General features: G+C 42.4%; 1 protein-coding gene across 15 annotated transcripts in view; it reads right to left on the bottom strand.

Moving 5' to 3' along the window:
* Positions 1 to 11,231: 11,231 nt before the first annotated feature.
* The window catches only part of R3HDM1 (R3H domain containing 1), a 169,811-nt gene continuing 163,496 nt past the window's right edge, over positions 11,232 to 17,546 (bottom strand). For 14 of the 15 annotated variants that reach the window (XM_033112151.1, XM_033112147.1, XM_033112150.1 and 11 more), the window contains 3 exons: positions 13,844 to 13,926; positions 13,300 to 13,384; positions 11,234 to 12,576 (listed from right to left, as the gene is read on the bottom strand). In XM_033112151.1, the coding sequence (XP_032968042.1) occupies positions 12,215 to 12,576; positions 13,300 to 13,384; positions 13,844 to 13,926 (530 nt within the window). In that variant the 3' untranslated portion in view covers positions 11,234 to 12,214. Of the gene's footprint in view, positions 12,577 to 13,299; positions 13,385 to 13,843; positions 13,927 to 17,546 lie in introns of all 15 variants that reach the window. The other variant, XM_033112141.1, reaches the window with a different exon arrangement.

Raw genomic sequence — 17,546 nt, forward strand, 5'->3', positions numbered from 1 at the left:
CAACTGGGCCCTAGGTTGGACAAAGGACACAAACTCCATACCTGAGCCCCTCCCCCCACTCTCCCAATTCTACCCCTGCTCTTCCAGAGACTTAAGCTGGCCCCTGAACTGAGCAGTAGTGTCAGATTACAGAGGAGCTATAGTGCTCAGGATCTGGGAAGACCCGGCATGCAGTGCAGCTCTGACCCTGGGAAGAGGCTGGGAAGAGTGTGATACTACTGGGCTGGGAGAGAAGAGACTCTTCCACCCCCAGCCCCCACCTTTTCTGGCCTGAGGGAAGAGTGTGACACTACTGGGCTGGGAGAGAGAAGACTCCTCCATCCGCTGCCCCCACCCTTTCTGGCCTGCCTAGGGCAGGGCAATTACAACTGCAGAGACACTCCCAGGGATCAGCAGTAGGCAGCAGACGCAGGTCTGGGCTTTCAGCAGCTCAGAAATCTCCCGCCCTACACACACACACACACACACACACACACACACACACACACGAAGTGCCCTAAGACTCAGGAGACCTGGGCACTGGGCTGGTTGTGTTACTCTCAGTGCGCATATGTGCAGGCAAGAGCAGAAACTGCACTGACTTTGTAGAAACTACCATCCAGACCCTTTAGCCCCACACATCTAAATCTGCAGTCCCAAGGTCACTCTGGGCACCAGGTGATTGGCTCTGCCTGCACAATACACAGAGGACTCTTTGGTACAGCAGAGGACAACCTGGAGATTACTTGTGGGCTTAAGCCAAGACTGGCGCTGCTTTTTTTGTTTTGTTTTATTTTTATATCTGATATTTTTGCCTGTGTTGAGTGTGGGTTGTCGGTTGTTTTTACTTGTGAATGTATTTGGTTTTTTTCTTTGTTGTTGTTGTTGATGTTTTTGTTGTGCTTGGTGATTTGCTTTGGTCTGAAAGTGCCCTAAACCAGGGTCCAGTTCAAGAGGCACAAGATTCAACACACCCAGAAGTCAACTCCAGACCAAACCAGAGTACTACCGGTTTGACCTACAAGTGACACACCCAGAGGGAATTCTCTACAAGAGCCCATAGAGGCCAAACCTCATTTAAGCGGTCAACCCTCACGCAGCAGAACATCCTGCTGTGGGCAGAGCCAAGTCTGACAACTAGTCAGCCTAGGAGTCAATCCCACCTACTCACGAGCTAAAAGCAATTAAAGATCAACTTTAACAGGACGATATACACAACACAAGAGTCACCTTTGGAGCACACGCAGAGAAGAAGGAAGTGGTGCAAATCAAATATAAAGGACACATACTACATAAGATAACCCAGCAAAAACTAAGAACCCTAGGGGATCTACCTAATACATCGAAGCAAACACAGAGAGTCAGCCAGAATGGGGAAACAAAGAAACATGTCCCAAATAAAAGAACAGAAGAAACCTCCAGAATTGGAACCAAATGAAATAGAGGTAACCAACCTATCAGAGACAGAGTTCAGAACACTGATGATAAGAATGTTTAAGGAGCTTAGTGACGACATAAAGAAGGATAGAGAAATCATAATGAACAATGAGTTAGAACTAAAGAATACAAAAACTGAAATAAAGAGCACACTTGAAGGAATTACCAGCAGGTTAGATGAAGCAGAGGATCGAATCAGCGACTTAGAAGACAAGTTAGCAGAGATCCGTCTTCCCAAATGGAACAACAAAAAGGAAAAAGAATAAAAAACAATGAAAATGATTTAAGAGACCTCTGGGATAACATCAAGCGCAACAACATGCGCATCAGAGGAATACCAGAAGGTGAAGAGAGGAAGCAAGGGATTGAGAACATATTTGAAGTAATAATGTCTGAAAACTTCCCTAACCTGGTGAAGGAAACCGACATACAAGCCCAGGAAGTGCAGAGAGTTCCAACAAGGATAAACCCAAACAGATCCACACCAAGACACATTATAGTTAAAATGGCAAAGCTTAAAGACAAAGAGAGAATCCTAAGAGCAGCAAGAGAAAGACAGAGGGTTACATACAAGGGAACTCCCATAAGACTATCAAATGACTTTTCTACAGAAACATTGCAGGCCAGGAGGGAGTGGCAGGAGATACTCAAAGTGATGAAAACAAAGGCCTACAATCTACATTGCTTTATTCAGCAAGGCTATCATTTAAAATTGAGAAGGAGAGATAAAAAGCTTCCCAGAAAAGAATAAGCTAAAGGAATTTATTCCCACCAAGCCAGCATTGCAGGAAATATTAAAAGGGCTCCTGTAAACAGAAGAAAGATGAAAACAATCTAACTACAAATTTAAAAAATGGCAATAACTATGTACCTATCAATAATCACTTTAAATGTAAATGCATTAAATGCTCCAATCAAAAGACACAGGTGGCTGAGTGGATAAGAAAGCATATACTGTATACAAGAGACTCACCTCAGATCAAAAGACACACACAGGCTGAAAGTGAAGGGTTGGAGTAAGATATTTCATGCAAATAGAAATGAGAAAAAAGCTAGAGTTGCAATACTTCTATCTGACAAAATAGAGTGCATGAAGATGTGAGTTCAATATTAGACACGTATTTGGAGTGCTGGAGAGATATTAAAATGGAAATGTTAAGTAGGCAGATAGATAATAGATTTGGAGCTCAGAAAACATTTCTTACTAGAGATAAGAGTTTGAGATTTCTGTCCATACGGGGGATAATTGAGGTTGTGGAGGATGCCGTCACTGCGTGCAAAGTGAGGTTAGAGAAGAGTACGTGACTGAGTTCTTAAGATCACTAATATCTACAGGGTTGTATAGAAAAGCAGAAAAGGAGACTCAGGAAAGTTGGGGGAAGAGGGTATGTGGAAGAAAATGGGAGAGTATGGTACCAAAGAAGACTAGGATAGAGAAGTTTTGAGAAGAAGGGAATGAGAAGCAGCTGTACTGAATGCTGCTGTTCGGTCAACTTAGATAAGATTTTTAAATGGCCATTGTTTTTAGCAACATAGAGGTGATTATCAACTTAGCAAGAGGGGTTTTGGTGGGTTCCTCTGTGCGGAAGCCAGATGGCAATGGGTTGAAGAGCAAGGGGAGGGAAGGAAGGGTTTCAGTAAGTGTAAGGGAAGAAAGGACATTCGCTGGTCAGGGATTTGGACTGGGGAAGACAGCTTTTTTAAAGATTGGAAGGACTTGTACATAACGAAACTGATGGAAAGGGCTACTAGGAGAGTGTTTGAATACACTGGAAAGAGGGAGGTCCCTGGGGCGATGGAAGGGAACATGGGATATGTGGCACATTCTGCTAGTAGCCCACTCAACAATCCTTCTTCTACTCCACTCCCATTCTTCTTTGCTGGCAGACAGGGGAAACTGAAAGGGACTTGTGTTTTTTATTTTTAAGATTTTATTGGGGAAGGGGAACAGGACTTTGTTGGGGAACAGTGTGTACTTCCAGGATTTTTTCCAAGTCGTCCTTTCAATCATAGTTGCAGGGGGCGCAGCCCACCATCCCCTGCAGGAATCGAACCCGCAACCTAGTGGTTGTGGTTGAGAGGACAAGCTCCAACCAAGTGAGCCATCTGGGAGTTCAGTGGCAGCTCAGCTCAAGGTGCCATGTTCCATCTTAGTTGCAGGGGGCGGAGCCCACCATCCCTTGCAGGAGTCGAAGAATCGAACTGGCAACCTTGGGGTTGAGAGCCCCCTGGCCCATGTGGGAATCGAACCTGCAGCTTTCCACATTAGGAGCATGGAGCTCTAACCGCCTGAGCCACGAGCCGGCCCCTCTTCTTTTCTTTTTCTTATTTATTTAACTTCCCCTTGCAGCCAGGACCTTGTGGGAAGCAGGAGAATCCGGTGGAAGAAAGCACAGCCTCTCTTTGCTGGAGGCGGCTGTGTGCCTGTGATGCCGGTACTGCCGCTGCTCCCTCGTGACCACGAGGAAGACATTACCAACACTCTGAGACGGTAGAATAGAATGCGGAAAGCACTCGGGCCCTTGATAACACAAGTTTCGTGAGATAATAAATGTCCTCATTGGTTAGGCTGCTGTAAGTTGGACACTGCTTCCTGTAATCACCACCATTCGAAACAAGCGGGGATGGGATCAACAGCACAGGCAGACAGAAGAGAAACCCTCGCCATTTTAACAGGGACAAGAGAGGAAAAAGAATTTTTGACATAAATAAGTCAATGCAGGACAATATGTTGACAATAAGAAAACGGTAAGTTTTCATCTAAAGGCTTAACTTTTCCCTATGAAGGAGAGGTCATTGGCTGAGAGTGATTGGGGGAGGTAAGGAAATTGGCACCTTGAGGGTAGGGGACAAGGTTTGAAATAATACTAATGAGTGTTGGAGAGCAAGGACAGGGTGGGGGGCAGATATAGTGTGCCAGGCAGTGCTAAGGGCCGGGTGAAATTGGTGACCCTTTCCAATTTGCCCAGTGGTGTGATTTGCTCCAGTGGCCACTCGATCCCTGGGCACAGGCCAAGTGGAGACCTGGACTTATCCAGGGCTGGGATGAGAAAGAACAAAGGGACAAGGGAATTCAGGAGATTAGCAAGAGTGAGCAATGTACTGGAACATGGAATCTAAACTGACGGGAAGAGAAGTGAATGCAGACGGGACAATGGATACAAAAAAGGGTGCAGGGGAGGCAATGGCTTGGAGGGCAGGGTGGGGAAAAGACTGGGAGTTTAAAATGTTAAATTTTCTAGGGAAAAAATATCAGTCAGGAAATAGAGAAATTCCTGATTTCTTTGAGACTCTTCAGTTTTGAAGTCCAATATTGTCAAATTCAATTAGAACGTATTCCTTCCTGAATCCACACACCCTTCTTTCATCCATCATGTAGAGTGAAACCAGTCTCCTCCCGTTACATTTGTGTGCAACCAGCTAAAGTAGCCTTTCAGTTCTTCTGTATTATCTTAAATCCTTCTAATATCAATGTGGTGGATATGAGGTGCCCCACCCAGAGCCCAGCATCAGAACCAGAGCACGCACTCACCCCGACTGCTGGAATGTCGTTTGCTAAAGGCTCAAATCGTGTCCTTCTCTGAAAGTTTCACTCAGCTCAGGGCACAAAGGCCCGGGTTCCTTGCCTCAGTCTGCCTTCCAAAGGGCCGCCTAGCTCCAGCTGTCCACCCGGGGTCATCCTATCTGTTATATGTGCATTTTACCAATGTTATTACCAACGTAGTTCAATTCATTCCTTAATAAACTTCCTGCAAGCAGATCTCTCAGTCTGTTTCTGTGAGCCCAAATGAGACAGAAGCCTAATCACTTGAAAGATGCTTACAACTTTCCTAACTACTCTTTCCATCTTCTCTCCAGTCTATCCCACAAAATGATGTCATATCCATCTTTCCCCCAAATGATTTTCAGTGTGTTGGTTCCTGCTTAAACAGCTTTACTGGCTGTGTAGTGCCTCCAAAAATAAAAATTCTGTAGTCCAACACTCAAAATCCTCTACAATTTGGCTCTGACCTACTTTTTCAACATTCATTTCTTCTACTTCCCCACCTGAGCTCTCTAGGCCAACCTGATTAATTTACTCACTGTAAATAAGTCTCAGGCCCTATTTCTCACCATCTCTATTTTTGTTTGCACTGTATCTCTTGCACAGAATGCTCAGTTAACAAATATTTAGATCAGGTGCTGGGAAAAAACTATGTTAGTTGATTAATGACAGATACTATTTTTGTCCTCAAACAGTCTTGTTTGTCAGTGGGAGAGACCAATATAGGAAGAGGAGACCATAAAGTATTGGTTTGAGTAAAATCAAAGAACCATGTACAGGGATTGCAGAGAGGAAGGGAGGGACAGGGATGGCCTCCTGGAAGAAGTTTTTCAAATGGACATGAATCACTGATGAAAAGTTAGGCCGTTTTACAATCAGACCCTTGTAACAGAAGTTCGTTTATTGGTGTGCAGCAGGCAAACTAAGAAATGAGTTATATCCTGTTCTTTTCCTTCTCACTACCACTCACCCCTCCGTTGGAGAGATGAAAGATTTCCCATGAGCTGGGCTCCAAGGTTTTATGGGCTGCTTTGATACAAGAGTGGTTTCATCGCAATGAGCTCTTCTTTGAAGGATCTTACATATCAGATCTAAGCCTGTTACCAGATCTAGAGGCAGTGAAGAGGGAAGGTCAGGTTTCAGCTGGTGTGTGCTTGACCATTGGAAGAATTCCCACCACAGCAACGTAACCCACCTGCGTGACTCTAGTGTGAAGGCAGAAACTTGAGCTTCTTGTCATCAAAAACGTAAGAGGTTATTCACAGTGGTTCTGGGCTGAGATGGGGAACCATCTCATTTGGCTGACCATAAATCCTCTGGCCTTCCACCTCTTAAAATCTCGTCTGTGACCGAACACCACTTCAGGTTTGATTAACAGAGATCCTGCAGGACCCAAGAGAGGACCCTGAACTCTTTGTCTTGGCAATGTGGATCTTTGGATGTTTTGCTTCTGCATTTGTGCTGGAGCCCATGGACTGTATCTGGTCTCCTGCTGTGTTTATTAGGCCTGCACAAGGTTTTAGAAAAGTCCCGTGCATTCTAGTTTTCCACCTCCCCGCCTGCCTCTAAGCTTCACTCCTTTCTTTACTCTCTGGCAGCATCAAGTATTTGAGTGAGCCTGCTCTGTTGTACACGTTCAGTTGGCATCAGACAGACGTTAAGTGTGCAAACAACACTGGCCAGTGTTACACTAATCTGCTCAGTACCCCTTCTATGTAAGAACCTGAGACAATTGGTCAGGTAAAGTGACACATCTGGAGACAGTGCACAGTTCCTCATGGTTGTTTTATCTTGTGAACACTTTATTTTATACAGTTATTTAAATTTCTGTATAAAATATGAAATTTAAATTTCTGTATATGTCTTCTTTCCTCCAAAAGATGAAAAGCGGCAACTCTACTTAATGTTCTTTCTATCCCCCACAATGCCTTGTTTCCTTTGCAAACCAAATGACTTATTAGTGTCTTGAGGCCCAACGTTTGCTACCACAAAGGTTCTATTTCAATTTGCACAGGTCAAAACCCATCACAAACTGAATCCTTAACTCTGGTCACTTAAATATATTCCAATGTTCATAAGAAGGTAAATGACGCAGTGCCAACCCTTTACCATTGCTTGAAAAATAAATAAAAGGGCTTTTTTTTTTTTTTTAAACTTAAAAGGACATTTCTTACTGATGCTGGATTGGTAATGTCACCTTGAAATATAAAGTCCTACACCATGCTTTAAAAAAAAAAAAAAAGACATTTTTTTCATTCTGTAGAAGTTTGTTCTTGTTTACCACTAGAGGAGGCTCTATGACTTAATATTGCAAAACCATTTCTATACAAAACATGTAAAGGAAAAATAATATTTTCTGTTCTTATTTTTTCTTGAGTAAAGGAGTGAAAAGTGTAGAAAAAGTAAATTGTTTATACAAAGCATAATCACTCACCTAGTGACCAGTAAGAGGTTAGTTTAGTTACTATGTAAGGCTTACGGATGCACATAAGACTTTAAAAGGAGGGAAGGAACATTTAAATATATTGTAAGCTTCACTCACAACAACTGATTTTTTCTAAGTAAAGATAGTATGGCACTTCTCTCTGGCTTCTCCTATAGATAGAGACAAATAAGACAAATCTTTTATCCTTGTACGCCAAGATAAAAAACATTTACTCTTTTAGTAATAGAAAGCCATTGAGGGATTTTGGGTAGGAGAATGACACGAGCTGGGTTATCTTTCAGATCTTTTTGCTCTGTGCAGTTAAGGGGAACAAGAGTAGAAGCTGGGAGATTGGTTAGCAAGGCCATTTCGGTAGTTCAAGCACAATGGTGGTGGTAATAGAAATGGAGAGAATCCTGGATATCCTGAGAAACTTCAGGATTTGGTTTGCAGGCAGAGTCAATGGGACTTTTCGTGTTATTTCTTCTTGTGTTAAACTGTTTCCAAAGACGGCTGCAACCAAATTCTACATGCCTTTTATCCACTTCTCTCATCAAGAGATGGGGTTTATTTCCTCTGCTGTGGGCTGGCCCTATGATTTTTTTTTTTAACCAATAGAATGCAACAAAAATGACATTCTGGGACTTCAAGACTAGATTTTAAGAGGACTTTACTTATTCAGCTATTAAGAAAAAAAAAAAAGGGAAATCCTGCCATTTGCAACAACATGGATGAAGCTTGAGGAAATCATGCTAAGTAAAATAAGTCACAGAAAGACGAGTGCTACACAATCTCACTCATGTAGAATCTAAAACTTACAAAAACAGAGTAGTTGGTTGCCAGGGGCAGGGGGTTGGGGAAATGGGTGAAGGGAGTCAGAGTACAGACTTCCAGTTAGAAGTTCTGGGGGTCCAGAGTGCATCACAGTGATTATAAATAAGTCTGGGCTATGCCACTGGATAAAAAAGCCACGTGGACAGAGCTGCCTTGGAGGAGACAACTTGAGCAGTGTCCACGTAGGGAATGAGGCATCATAGCTGAGTCAGCACCTGGCCCCGACGTGTGAGATCCCAGGCATGTGAGTGAGCTCATTTTGGAATTTCCAGCCCAGCCCAGCCTGGCCCAGCTGTTATCAGCTGGAGAAAAGCCTAGCCATCCTCTTTGAGCCCTGCCCAAATTCCTGACTCACAGGATCGTTGCTTTAAATCACTAAATTTTGGGTTGTTTGTTAAACAGCAAGAGATAGCTGAAACAGTGCTGCTTTTTGGGGGGTGGGATTATGATCTATTTTGGGGGGTAGCTAATGATCTATTTCGATACTTCTCCTTCTCCCTGTAGAGCCAACCTTCATCAGTTTTCTGATTCTGAAGTTCCTATTGTCTTTTCCTTATACTCCTCCAATAGTCTTATGCTGGTGAAATCAAACCAAAATGAATCCAAGTGTAGACACTAAAGGGGACAATAACTAATAAATACGCACTGTGCAGCCTGAGCCTATGTGGGCTTGGGGGTAAAGGACAGTTGTTACCTACTTGTGGGTTGAATGGGTACATGTGAGCCTTTCGTGCTTTTTCAGCATCAGCTCATCAAAGACTTCTAGAGTTCCAACATGGGGCCAACTGTGAACCATGCCACCGTGTATAGAGCACCTTCATGCCAGCACTGCACTGGGCACCGGAATAAAGCATCTGTCCTCTTGGCCTTTCGTCTCCATACACCACATCTCACTATCTGTTGGGTGGGCGGTAGACCAGGATCCGGGGACGTGGCCACCTTCCCAAAGGCCCTGTGGCTGGTCTCTGCTGAGGTCTTCTACTTGGGTTTTTCCCTGTTGCTGACATGGGAAGAAACTCTTCAGCTGCTTCCTGAGGTTACCGCAGCTATGCTGGCTTAACTCTTCCCAAGCCACTCGGCACTGTGACTTCTACTGAGACTTGTGTTTCTACACTATTCACAGGCCACAGGTCCCTCCCTGGTGGGATCAGAAAAATTTTTAGCTTGGTTGGGGGTGGGGTGGGGTGTTCAGATCTTTGTCGTCAGCTCAGATGACAAGCTAGTTATTTTTAATCACTGCTGGCATCATGGCAAACACACTTTGTGCTCTAGATTCACAAACATACCCAATATATCCATGTTCTCTGTGGACCAATGGTATAAACATCCTAAGTCATATTCTCAGTTTTATAACGTATACAGTAGCAGAAGTGGACAGAAAGTTATTAAGTTACCTGTCATTCCCAAAGAAGGGGCTGCTGGAGCTGCTAATAGGCACAGGTAATAGCCCATTTTATTAGTGAAAGTACTGTCTGCCCCTAAATGTGGTCAGTGCTCTGGGGGAAACCACAGCTGGGGAGGTGGGACATTTGAAGCTGTCCTTAGGAACATTTACAGTCTGGGTCAGATCACATCCTAAATGCCTCCTGCGTGTGCCTCCTCCTCCCACCCGTTTTCTATAGGTGAAATCATTTTCTAGAAGAACAAAAAGAACAGGGTAATATAGTCTAGGGAATGTGTGTATATTTTTGTAATTTTTTCTTTTCTTGGCAAGTTCATAACTATTTCCACATGCTTATCAGGAAATGGGGTGGGGGTAGTGGTGGTAGCTAAGAGCTGACTTAATAACCTCGTTCTGATTTCCTCTGGGAAGGTTTAAACTCCTACAGGGTGAACCAAGGGTCTAAAGCAAAAATTTAGATTTTAATGTACAGCATGGTTTAACTATTTATAGTTAATAATACTGCATTGTACATCTGAAAGTTCCTAAGCGTAGATCTTAAAAGTTCTCATTACAAGAAAAAAAAGTTGAAACTGTGAGGTGGATGGATGTTAACTAGTCTTATTGTGACCACTTTGCAATATATACAAATGTTGAATGAGTATGTTGTACACCTGAAATGAATGTTGTATGTCAATTATACCTCAGTTAAAAAAGAAATCCCATTTAGGTTTACTAGGATTCTTACTGCAGGAGCTAAAGAAAATATTCAGAGAATTGAAATAAACCACAGTGTTATGGTTGTGTTTTTTTTGGTCTCCATCCCCATGTGTGACTGAGTAATAATTTTGCTGCAATGCTGGTCCTAATTATGTTATCTTTTCCATCTTTGACTCCCTACAGGAAAAATAATAAAAATTCAACAGATCTTGGGAATGACTTTTCAGTCCTCACTCTTCCTCCTCTGTGTATGGCTCCCTAATCCGATATGGTTCAAAGGCAGTTCCAACGTGCTCTCCCAGGAGTACAATATTCATAATCGGGATGCACCAGCTTGTGGGGAGGCCTGGGGTTCCCAGGGGCCAAGAAGGTCTTGACAAATACTCTGCAGTGAGTGAACCTCTGGGCCGGTCTGATAACACCTGTGGGTCTTGAGCAGTAAAGTCAACACGCCTCCAGGGCTGGAAGCAAACCCGGCTCCAGACAGGTTGCAGATGGCAGACCCGCCCCACCTTTTGGGTTTCCCAGCACCTTGCTCAGCTAACAAATGGGGGAAGCTGTCCATAAAGCATTTCAGCTAAACTGGACAACTGGGTGCTCAGTCTATTGGCTAAAAACACAAATGTGTTATCTAACCAAACAATGTTCTATTTTTAGTTATGTAAGTATGTTCCTACTAATAAAAACTGTTTACAAATGATTGGTATTAACTTTGAGAGAACAAAATGACACGGGTCATACTCACGGGATTCACTCCCACAGAGAAAGCGATGCTCTGTGAAACATTTGTACAACGAGGGGTTTCCGGTCATTCTTTAAGTCTGAAACTGAAATCTCCAAGACAGGTTAAGTCTTTAATACTGACACTCATTTAAAAAGGTAATTTTAATTTACAAAAGACAAAGTGGATCTATATTTGTAAACATTTATTCTCTTGAACTGAAAAAGGCTTGCATCAGCACACATTGTACAGCCTTGCAAATTACACAGAAATTGAAAAAAAGGTTCCTTGTTCAAAAGTGCAATGAATCTTTGATGTCCAGTGATCCGCTGCAAACAATGAAAATATTTTGAACCACTTAAGTTTCCAGCACTCATCAAATGTATTTTCTTAGGTGAAAAAAAAAATCCACAAGGAGGGGAGGGGAATGCAAATAAGTGGCAGTTATTGGAGGGACACTTAAAAAAAAAAAAAAAGTGGATTTTCCTGCCTAGAATGATTCCTATTCCCCTTTGAGTCTAAGTGGTTTGATTAAGAGGCATTGAGAACATAATTTACTTTACACTTAATGTTCATACCACCTAAATGAATAAGGAAAGGACCCTATGAAGAAATTCTGTATTTCCTGGAAAGCATTTCTGTGTTTAGAGATACAGGGGAAGAGTAATCTATTTGTGGGTTCTCCTTAGTCACCCCCTTCAGCCCCTCAAAAAGATAGCACATGGTTTTGACTTGGTTATCCCACTGCTGCATTCTTTTCCCCCCAAATTCTATGTTGGGTCACACTGTGCTGGATGCAAAAAAGAAATACAGGTTGCAACTGGTTGTATCATTTTGAAGAATAATTTGCTGTACAATAGAGCTTTGGATCTGATACAAGAATTCAGAAATATAAAACAAAATAACTATAAAAGTTAGGAGGCATTTGAACAGCATTTCCTCAGAAAAAGCTGCTAACTCTGTATCACTCCGATGTGGATTCCTACAGTCACTTGGGGTGAGGTGTGTATTCCCTCCCTTTGCTGGAACACTGGCCTGTCTTCAACAAAAGCTGTAACGCCGTAACCGCACATCCTAGGAGTCTCTATCATGTTAACAGAAGCTCCAATACCAAGCCAATTAAAGACGGGAGAGGGCAGGGGAGTCACAAAGGCCAAGGGTCCAAGGTGGCTGTTACTGAGAACTCGCCCTTTCCAGGATGTGAAAGTCATAGTGCTTCTTGCTTGTTCTCAGTTTAAACTTGTTAACCGAGTTAATTTGTTTCTTCAATGCATTCTGCGCAGCGGAAATGGAGGGGAATGTGGCTAAGACGGTGTACGTGGAGGCCAAGTCACTGGGTTTGGAGCGTTCCGAACTGACAGCATTGTCCCCACTGCCACAGCACAGCGGGTGACGACGCAGCTGGGGCTGGGACTGGGGGTCCCGCAGCCACCGGATCTTGGCGCCAATTTTAAAGAGTTCCCCAAAAAGCTTCTCTGCTTCCATGCGAGTTATTCCATCAGGTAGTTCAGTAATTTCCAAGACCTTCCCAACAACTAGAATGGAAAAGGTGTACATTAATAATCCCTGTTACCAAGGAGGTGGGCAAAAAGTACTGTCGACACAGACGTGACACAGAAATGAAGAGAATATTATGAAGCCACTCAAATCCACCAAACTGTAATAGTTATGGCTGCCTTTTAGCTCATTGCTACTTATCCCTCAGGCAAAGGGTGCAGAGCTCATGGTGCTAAAGTCCCCATTTCACAGTCTTCACTGATGGCTGCACATACTCATACAGTAGCTTCTCTAAAAAAGGTGTGTGATCTTGGGCAGTTTCTTGAACTTCACATTCCCACTGTAAAATAAAGATAATAGCACCTACCCTAACCACCCCAAGGAAGTTAAGTAGAAAATTAAGGTGATATATCTGTTCATTCAGTCTGTCTTCATATGGGTGTAAGCACTACTTCCTTTCTCTAAGAATACAGGGGCAAAGTGTCACACTACCTGTCCCTCTCACACACATCTTTTCCCTTTGGTCCCTTCAGGTCTCCTGAACCCACCCGTACCTGACTACATTCTGAAACCTGAAACGAGATAGAATTAAAAGAACATATTCAAGAACCCTGCATTAGAGGTGGCATAATTTTCTGACATTTCGCAGGACTCTGGGAAGAAGAAAACCCATCTCTGCGCTGTGGTATGATTTTACAGACAGACCATCAAACTGGTCAACAGTTCATAGAACTGCCCCCAGCTGCCTCTCAGGGACACACCTGCTTCTCCTGCACCAAGGTCAGTGGATGCAGCTTTTTTAGCTTGTTTCCGTCCTCGGCTTCCATGCCGGTTGCCAGACTGACCCTGAAAACCACAAACAGATGAGAAATAGTGTTAATAATGCTGAAAAATGTGTTTGGACGGTTTAAACCCTTACCACCTAACCATATGCAGTCTAGATTTTGTATTTCAGCAGAAGAAATTCAACCCCAGGCTGGTGAATCGTGCTTCTGTGGTGATGGCACTCCTGTCCGTCACTATGACCCGTTTCTTGCTGAGTGGCTGTCGTGAGCAAGAGTCCCTCACGCCCGGTCACCACCCATCTCGGGCAGCACGTGCACTCCTGCGGAGCTGAGCAATGAACCACCTTCGGCCCGTTTGCCCTCGATGGGGTCCGGGGCAGCACTGATAAATTAACTGGCTGAGGCACAGAGCCCTCCCTGTGCAGCCCAACAGGAGGGCCCAGGGCGCCCACACTGGGCAGCAGAGGGGGAGGTTCTGCCCACATGCCCGCCCTGGAGGTCACACGGCTGGCGCGCACACCTGCTGGGCTGGAATGTGTCCATGCAGGACGGCAGGAGGGTTGTACTGCAGTGGCTGGCCAAGTAACGGGTATCTGGCATCTCCTGAAAGTCAACAGAAACATTTTCACATTTTCCTCTACTCAATTATAAAGCACTTCCTACAGTTTCCTAAATTGTCTCAGTTAACATAAGTAAGGGGACGTATTTGGTAGGATAAAAAACTGTAGGCATTGACATATTTTTAAAAAGAATTAAAAGTTCCACATATCCTTTAAAGAGGTAAATTTCTGAAGGACTAAGGAGTAATAACAGTGGTTATGAAGGAGGGTAAGTGGTGGGAATTGGGTAGACAGGATAGGATGAAGAGAAACCCCTATATCCCTTAACATTTCATATGAAATCCACCAAAATAACTATACTACCCACCCCACCCACTTTTTTAGCGATGCTAAAAGAAACCCCACATTTTCTCTGATGATTATAAATTAATATAACTTACATTCCAGGGGAAGGAAAAGACCCTGAAAAAACATTAAGCTCTCTATCTCCCCAAATTCATGATTAATTGCTATGAATATATGCATGTATACTATATTTACATATATGCATACAAACAGTTTTACAGTCTTAACCAATGGGTATATTTACATTCTAGGTTTTGGGTCAGCTCTCAAGCTCCCTTTAAATGAAAATTTGTGTTTATAACTTCAAGTTGCTTAGAAAGAGTGGCACAGTTCTTAAGTGCTATTCATGAGCAAGTATCCCCTAAGTCAACAAGTGTGGTGTAGTCAGAGTGGAGACCCTCCGATTATTTTCTCTCACTCAGGGGTGTCTGAAGTCATTGCGTGATAAGGGCTTAATAAATGCTGACTGCAAAAACCTTGTTCTGGAGAAGAATGTTTTCATTTGTTATATTCTCATTTTATTTTAACTGTTAAGTCCCCAAACTCAGCACATTCTGTATTTGGAGGAGGGTTATGGGCAGGTGCTAGGAAAGCATCTTCAGGAAATCATACACCCCTTTCTCTCAATAGTTTCCTAACAGAGAGAAGCGAGATGTGAGCTTCCTACCACTGTACGGGCTCTTTCGTGATGAATACCGGGAAGGTACTAGGGCAACTCCCTGGCAGAGCACACCCATGACATGCTTGCTCCTTTCCAAGCACTGGCTGAAGGGCAGATACGACAGGGAGGCTTAGCCCTGAGATCAGAGATGCAACGTGAAGAGTGAATATGCATAAAAAACAGCTGCAAAGAAGTGAGAGTTAAGTTGTGGTCTCTGGAGCAGTATTCTTTTCAATATGGAGATGACACTGTAGTCAGGACTAACCAGGGACCCCCTAACAGGCCATGCTATGTGCTTCTCGTGGGGCATTTATACTAGCCTATGCATCTCGATATGACTGTATTGCCCCACAGTTGCAATCCACATGCTGTTTAAATTTATTTTTTTTAATAACATGCTTTATTTTTCTAGATTATTAAAGTCATGGTTTTGTAGAAAATTTGGAAATACAAAATTACAAAGGAGAAAATAAAAACAACACTAGTAATTTTATCACTTCTAACATTTGGTGTGTATTTTTTTTTTGTCTTTGTTCTATATAGGTGTGCTCACACGTGTGTCTATGTATATATTTTATAATTCTTTAAAAGTAAATTGGGATATAATTAACATAAAACAAAATGCACATCTTTAGTGTTAAGTTTGATGAATTCTAACAATTGTAAAAGTCCATGTAACCATGACCTGAAAAAGATAATGAACATTTCCCTTTCCTGAAAAGTTCCCTCAAGCTCATGTCCAGTCAACTCCATATCTCATTCATACCATTATCTGATTTCTAATACCATAGTTTAGTTCGCCTGTAGTTGGATTTCATATAATTAGAATCATACAGTATGTCTTCTTTTTGTGTATGGTTACTTTTAGGTTTAACATAATTCTGGGATTCATCTATGTTGTTGCACGTCAATAATTTGCTTTGTTCACTTTCATTGCTGAGTAGTATTCCATTGCAAGGACACACTACAAACTACAATTTTGTGTATCAGGTCTCCACTGGTGGACATTTTGGGTTATGTCCAGTTTGGGCTATCATCATAAAATAAGGTTGTTGTAAATGTTCTTGTTCAAATCTGCATAAACATGTTTTCATTTCTCTTGGGTAAATGCCTATGAGTGGAATTGCTACATTGTGAGGTAAGTGATTAGCTCTGAAAGAAATGGTCAAATCTTTTCTCTGAGTGGTTTTGTCATTTTACACTCCCCCACCAATGTGTGAGAATTTTAGTTGCTCTGTATCTTCATTAACATTTGGTGTTGTTAGTCTTTTTGATTATAGCCATTTTAATGGGGACAAAGTGATATTTCATTCAGATTTTAATATTCCTTTCTCTAATGAATAATGATGTTGAGCATCTTTTTGAGGGCTTATTGATTGGACACCTTGTTTGAAATGTCCGGGTAACTTTGTTTTTAAAATAACTTATCACTGTGACTATTTCCCCTTTTAATGATTCTTTAAAACATGGTTTTTAGATAACTGCATAGTATTCCTTCTATGAATATACCATAATCTAACTAATCCTTACTGATGGACATTTAGGTTGTTTTTGGAATTTTTTGCTATAAACTCTTCTATGCATAAATCAATGTGTGCGCAGATTGTGCGTGTTTGTCCTGATGATAAATTCCTGGAAACAAAATTAATGGTTTCCATATTATTTTATAGTCATCCACTTATGTGTCTGTTCCTTCAACTAGTCTGAGGATTGGTGATGATGAGGACTTCACCTTGTTCGTTTTGTACATCAAGGGCATACTGTATTTCCCCGAAAATAAAACCGGATCTTATATTAAGTTTTGCTCCAAAAGACGCATTAGGGCTTATTTTCAGGAGATGTCTTATTTTTTTCATGTACAACAATCTACATTTATTCATGTACAACAATCTACATTTATTCATGTACAAAAATCTACATTTATTCAAATACAGTCATGTCATCTTCTTCTGGAACATCATCATAACTCTCCAAACCCCGAATTCCGACTTGAATTTCTTGCGATTCCATTTCCTGTAGAACCATTGGCCCCAATCTCTCATGTCCAGCAATAGAGCTCTCCTTAAATGAGCACTTCTTGTCCATGTAGCCTGCTCGTAATGCACTGGCAACACAGCTGTCAGTGATTTTATCCCATGAATTCTTCACCCAAGTCACAACCTCTTGCAGGCTGGGCTTCACAAAGTTTCCATGCTGATTTCTTTCCATTCTGTTTTCAATGTACTCATTGATTTCCATGCGCAAATGGTCTTTGAATGTCTTGTTTATTGCAATATCAAGAGTCTGGAGATAGGCAGTCATTCCTGCGGGAATCATTATTTGATCTATTCTTCTCTCTGCAAGGAAGTGCTTCATATCTTTAGCGCGGTGAGTGCTGGCTGAATCCCAGACTAGCAGACCTCTTTGGCCACCTCGCAAAACAAGTGGTAGCATTAAATCGACCCACTTCCTTATAACTGCTTGTGTGCACCAGGCTTTTTCGGTTTCAAGAACATAAATGCCTGAAACATGTTCAACCTTATCCTTCTTGCCCTTAGTGATGATTAGAGGTGGGGCTTTCTTTCCATCCAGACGAATTGCCAAAATACAGGTAACACGAGCACTTTCGTAACAAGTGGAGGGAATGTAGATTGACGAGGCACCCCTCTGATCAATTG

This window comes from Rhinolophus ferrumequinum, chromosome 8 (assembly GCF_004115265.2).
Source record: "Rhinolophus ferrumequinum isolate MPI-CBG mRhiFer1 chromosome 8, mRhiFer1_v1.p, whole genome shotgun sequence".
NCBI lineage: Eukaryota > Metazoa > Chordata > Mammalia > Chiroptera > Rhinolophidae > Rhinolophus > Rhinolophus ferrumequinum.